Source organism: Protopterus annectens, chromosome 9.part0 (genome assembly GCF_019279795.1).
Source record: "Protopterus annectens isolate FY-2018-M chromosome 9.part0, PAN1.0, whole genome shotgun sequence".
Taxonomy (NCBI): Eukaryota; Metazoa; Chordata; order Ceratodontiformes; family Protopteridae; genus Protopterus; species Protopterus annectens.
The window spans coordinates 1,871,091,052-1,871,097,443 of record NC_056743.1 but is presented as its reverse complement, the minus strand read 5'-3'; the positions used below and the strand labels follow the sequence as shown (position 1 = coordinate 1,871,097,443).

Genomic DNA, 6,392 nt, shown 5'->3' with positions numbered 1-6,392 from the left:
AAAAAAATTGTTCAACGTTCCACAGTAACCATTTGGAGACTGATAGGACCACAATGAGGCAGACATAATACAGCTCATTTGTCACTAACTGCATTTGTTCACAAGGTACATCTGCAGTTATGTGTTACATCACAGTCAGCAGACATTTTGCTAAACATAGTTTTTGTTTGGCCATTTCTGATTGTACCACGGCTGTCTATACCTGATTTGTTATCCTCCCATCATTGTTTAAGCTTACTGTCTTGTTTATTGAAGAACTCACAAAGAATGGTTAATATGTTTCTTTCAAAGGAAAACTTGGACTATAAGTTTTTACTTCTTAACCTTTATTTATTTCAGGTACTTTTGGACTGACAATATACCAGACCCCATCTGTTACTGTCAAAGAAGGGAATACTGCAATAATGAACTGCACTTTGTCAGAAGAATCTCTCGGACCTGTCCGATGGTACAAGGGGGGCAATCAGCAGCAGCAGCTCCTGTACTCACAGTCTGAAAGTGAGAAACCAGACCCACGAGTGAATAGGACTGTAAAGGAAGGCCCTACAAGAGAAACTGATCAGTCCATCGCATTTACACTTATTCGCTTAGAAGATGCTGGGGTGTATTACTGTGTGAAGTTCAAATCTGACAAGGTAACTGTGGCTGCAAATGGATCAGGAACACACCTTTATGTAAACAGTAAGTAAAAAAAATCATTAATGTAGGAATTATAAGGAATAAAACACTATGTAAGTGTATTATCAATACAGGTTAATTACCTCTGTGTACATAACTTTGTAGTATATGTACAAAAAGATTTATGATTGCAAAAATGCTGTGCAATTCACTTTAGTCTATGTAGTATGTTTTATCAAGGTCTTTCTGTATATAAAAAAGGAAACCTGAATACTTTATGCAAAAATCTAACAAAACTACAGCATAAGATGACAGCACAACACTACACAAAGGCAAGCTATCCAACCAGCCTGGTCATATTTGTACGTAACAATAGAACAAGGGGATGTTTTCTGTGTAATAAGAATCTTGCAGTTACTAGTGATGCCTGAAAATAAAGTTACACTCAGCATTACAGTGCCAGACCTGAGCACAGCTGTTTAAAAATTTGACAAAAAAAACACACTAAAAAGGATCTGTGGTGGCGGTTTTATTTTATTTTGGTGCTTCGTTTTGTAGTTTAGTGATAAAAAGGAAACACACCGTATATAAATGTAGGACTGTGTAACAGGAAACACACCCTTTGTAAATATAGACCTGTGTAACAGGAAACACCCCCTGTATAAATATAGACCTGTGTAACAGGAAACACCCCCTGTATAACTATAGACCTGTGTAACAGGAAACACCCCCTGTATAAATATAGACCTGTGTAACAGGAAACACCCCCTGTATAAATATAGACCTGTGTAACAGGAAACACCCCCTGTATAACTATAGACCTGTGTAACAGGAAACACCCCCTGTATAAATATAGACCTGTGTAACAGGAAACACCCCCTGTATAAATATAGACCTGTGTAACAGGAAACATGCCCTGTATAAATATAGACCTGTGTAACAGGAAACACCCCCTGTATAAATATAGACCTGTGTAACAGGAAACACCCCCTGTATAAATATAGACCTGTGTAACAGGAAACACCCCCTGTATAAATATAGACCTGTGTAACAGGAAACACCCCCTGTATAAATATAGACCTGTGTAACAGGAAACACCCCCTGTATAAATATAGACCTGTGTAACTTGTCGATGCTGATCTTTAATTTGCATCATTCGAGAAGAGCTGATGTCATTTACATGCTTCAACCATGCAAAATGAAAATGCTACTAGCAACTTTGCAAATAATAGATCAGCATACATATATGTGTGTGTGTGTGTGTGTGTGTGTGTGTGTATATATATATATATATATATATATATATATATATATATATATATATTTATTTATTTATTTTACATTTGTTAACCGGGCTAGTCCAACTGGATACATGTCCATTTTCAGTGGAGGCCCGGGGAGAAAAGCTCCTCTACAGTACTACTATAGTAAGACTAAAACAAAAACTTTATCAGAATATATCAGCATATACAAATAATATCTAATAACATATACTTTAAACCTTCTGTTAGAATTAAAATCATTTGAGTACAATATGAGGTACGTAGTCTCTCTATTACTTAGAAAAGTGTACAGTATGACAGTACAGATAAAGTACCTAGTTAGTCTAATACATCTTTATAAGAAGATGAAAAGTAGAGATTTAGTTCCTTTATTAGAAGTGAGGTAATAGAAACAGCTTTGTAGAGAGTTATGTAGAGAGTTAGATATACGAGATAAAGAGAGGGTGGAAAAAAATCTCATAGCAGGGAAATATGAAGGGTTAGTCTGGGTTATTGCAAGAGCAAAGCCAATGGTTGGAAAAGAAGAGTTTAAGTTTAGTTTTAAATAGTGGGATTGATGTTTGAGTGGTGAGGTCTTGAGGTAGTTGATTCCATAGTTTCCCAACTGAGTTTGAAAATGTGGAGTCACCTGCTGAGTTCTTAGAAAGAAGTCTGAATCAGTATTTTGTTAGAGGAGACCAGGTCTTTCAGATTCCTATAGGGTTTTATGAGGGTGGAGAGCATTGGGGTATTGTCTGGGTGGTAGAGAGCTTTATGGGCGATTGTAAGTTGGTCAAAGTGTATAAGGTTGGGTAATTCTAGCCACCCTAGTTTTTTAAGATTAGAACAATGGTGAGTCCTATATGGAGATGCTGTAGCAAATCTGGCAATATTGTTATAAGACGTAGTTAGTTTGGTAAGATTATATTTAGAAAGATTTGTATAGATTGGGGAGGCATATAAAAGGGAAGAGATTAAGTGGGTTCTAGCTAGTGGTTCTGGCTTCAGGAGTAAGGAAAGATTTAATTCTATACAGAGAGCCTAGTTTTCTGTTAGTTGATTTTATTGTAGAGTCAATGTGTGTGTCAAATTTGAGTTGGTTGTCAATTGTAATGCCTAGTAGTTTGGTGTTATTGTCTGGGGCGATAAGGATGCCATTGTTGGCTGTGAGTGAGAAATTAATGGAGGGAGACAAGATGGTGGGCGTAAAAATCAGGAGTTTGGTTTTCTTTGGGTTAAGGAGGAGACAATGGTTGGAGAACCATTGCTCTATGGTAGTGAAGGTATTTTGTGTAAGGGAATAAAGTTCTGACTGTGTTGGGGCTGAGCAGATAATGGTTGTATCATCAGCATATTGAATGCAAGTTGATAGAGGAGTAGCTAGGTAAAGGTCATTTATAAAGATGGAAAATAGTAGAGGTATATATAGTAGATATATATATATAATTTATTTATTTTACATTTGTTAACCGGGCTAGTCCAACTGTATATATTTCCATTTTCAGCAGAGGCCTGGGGAGAAAAGCTCCAAAAGTTACATAAAAAAAATTCACATTACAATTATGAAAGAAAATTATGTTAAAAATAACAGAGTATTTGCTAGTTTAAAAAGAATTCATTCTTATTTGAGCAACACAACATAAAGGATTTTCTACATTATTATAAATGAAAATTATGTTAAAATAAACAGAGAGCATTAGCTAAAGAGATAATACTATTTATGAAACTAAGACCTAAAAGGATAAGACACACATTCATAAAGATATGTGAGGTAGCTTACAATACATACACAATTTCCTTCAACTCAGTTCCTAGTTGTAAGAATAAAAATTAAGACAGTTTATACTTCCCAAGGAGAAAAAGTATTAATTGGTGGAGGGAGGCAATAAAGAGATAGGGCAATAGCTAAGGCAGAGAAATTAGTCAGGGTAGCAGCAAGGACATAACCATTTTGTTTCTTGAGACTTTGTTTAAAGAGAGGAAAGGAGGGAAGTAAAGTTAGATCTGATAGTGGTTAGAAAGACCTTCTACATAGCCCACCTCATCACGAAGGGTTTCACATCTAGATCAAGAGAGGTAATCGTGCCCCTTTATTCATCCCTCATCAGGCCCATCATAGAATACAATGCCCCTTTTGGGATGTACCTTACCCGACACCTGCAGCAATTAGAAAGACCCCAAAAGTATCTCACCAAGAGGATCAAGGGTCTCAAACAGATGCCATATGCTGCTCGGTTAAAAAAACTCCAGCTCTACTCAGTTGCATACCACCTACTTCGAGGCGGTCTATGCCTGACATATAAAGCTATGTCAAATCCAGAATTAATGGACATGCTCCACCTCAGTAAATCTAAATCCCTTAGAGCCACACGCTCGAGGGACTTAAACCTCAGCACAGAAATAAATAGAACTTGCTGGAGGGACAGGTTCATAACCCAGAGGCTCCCTTAGCTCTGGAATAGAATTCCAGTTCATGTAAGGCAGAGCACCTCACTGAATCTCTTCAAGAAGAATCTCGATAAGTGGATGGGGGATCGTAGGTTTGTCCCAGGGATTACTCCCGTGTCACTATTAGACAAAGGCACAGTAAACTAAACCTTAAAAAGAGCACAGTATACTCAAATCAAGGGGTGGCGTAAGCCATACAGAATCGGGCTAGGCTTATAATTGCCCCAGGGCAGATAGCCTAGTATGAACCGATGAACCTATGAACCTATGATGGTAACAGGTTCCAATATTTTCCAGCGGTATTAGAAAACAAGGAGTCACCTGCCAAGTTATTGGACTTGCTTATGGTAGCCAGTAGTTTGGTGGAAGAGCGTAAGGAATTGAGGTTTGTATAGGGGGTAATAAGGTTAGAGAGTATCGGTGTGTTGTTAGGTTGGTAGACAATCCTATGGACAACGGTAAGTTGGAGAATATCAAGATGTTTTTTAATTCGAGCCAGTTTAGCTGCTGTAGGTTCAGACAGTGGTGTGTTCTAAATGAGTTCCCAGTGGCAAATCTGGCAATATTCTTATAGGAGTTGGCTAGTTTAGCAAGATTGTTTTTCTTTAGGTTAGTATAAATGGAGGAAGCATAGAGTAAAGTTGAGATTAGGTGGGAGTGGGCAATTGTAGTTCTGGCTGTTTGTGTTAAGAAGGGTTTTATTCTGTATAGTGAGCCCAATTTTCTATTTACGGTTATAATAGTGTTATTTGTATGGTTATCAAAGGTAAGGTTACTGTCAATTATGATTTCTGCAAGTTTGGTGGTAGAGTCGGGGTTATAAGTGTGCCATTATTCGATTTGATAGAGAGATTTATAGGGGGGACTCACTGTTAGGTGTGAAGAGTAAGAGTTTGGTTTTCTTAGTGTTCAAAAGGAGGCAGCATTTCAAGAACCAAGACTCTACTGTGTTAAATCCTGTCTGGGTTAGAGATTGTAGTTTGGATGTGGAGTTAGCCGACCATATGAGTGTGGAACCATCTGCATATTGTATGCAGGTAGCTTGAGGGATTGCTATGTGTAGGTCGTTGATGAATAAAGAGAATAAAAGTGGACCTAGAATGGAGCCCTGTGGGACTCTGAGGGAGACTGGCAGGAGGGCAGAAAGATTATTCTACCAGAGGACTGCTTGTTGCTTGTTGGTAAGGTAGGACTTGAACCAGAGAACAGCCTTGGAGTCTAGAGAAAGGGATTCAAGAGTTTTTAAGAGTAGAGGGTGGTTGACCATATCAAAAGCTTTTGACTGATCAATAAAGAGGACTGATGAGAGGATGTTGTTATTACGGTTTTTATTGATGGAGTCGGTGAAAGATGGCAGAGCTGTGGTGGTACTATGGAATGGCCTGAAGCCATGCTGACAGTTAGCTAGTATATTATGTAGGGTTAAGTGGTTTATTACTTGATGGTGAATGCATTTTTCCATAACTTTTGCTAAGGGAGATGAGAGCTATAGGCCTATAGTTGGAATAATCATTGGAGTTACCGCCTTTGTGTAAGGGGATAATGTGGGAGATTTTCCAGATGTCAGGAATGGCTCCTTCTTTTATGGTTCTGTTTATAAGTATGGATACTGGATAAGCAATTGCTTTAGCTGCTTTTTGCAGGTATTCAGATGGTATATGATCAGCAGAGGGTGTACGTGGCTTATGTTTTTGGATACGTTTTTGGATGTACGAGGTAGTTATGGGTTGTATTTGGAATGTAGGGAGAGTATTAGGTAAAGAGGTAGGGATATTAGAGTTGTTTGTAGAGATTTGACAGGCTAGAGATTTTATGGTGTCTGTGAAGAAGGTATTGAAGGCATTGGCAGTTTGATGGGAGGAATTGTTATCAGACCCTAGAGGGTGTGAAATACTAGAGTGCCTTGGGTATCGATGTCTATTTAAGCTAGACCAGAACTTTTGTGGATTGTTATGGTGTGATTGCTGTAGTTTAGAATAGTAGTTTTTTTATCAGTGAGTATTGCTTTTTTTGTAATATTTCTTAAATGTCTAAATGTTTCATGCTCAGAGATGTTTTTGGATG

At 37.9% G+C, this 6,392-nt stretch overlaps 1 protein-coding gene across 1 annotated transcript in view; it reads left to right on the top strand.

The window, feature by feature from the left end:
* Nucleotides 1-338: 338 nt before the first annotated feature.
* LOC122810814 (tyrosine-protein phosphatase non-receptor type substrate 1-like) overlaps nt 339-6,392 on the top strand; it is a 310,868-nt gene continuing 304,814 nt past the window's right edge. Inside the window, exon 1 of the mRNA XM_044082374.1 lies at nt 339-681. Within this exon, the coding sequence (XP_043938309.1) occupies nt 405-681 (277 nt within the window). The 5' untranslated portion in view covers nt 339-404. The remainder of the gene's footprint in view (nt 682-6,392) is intronic.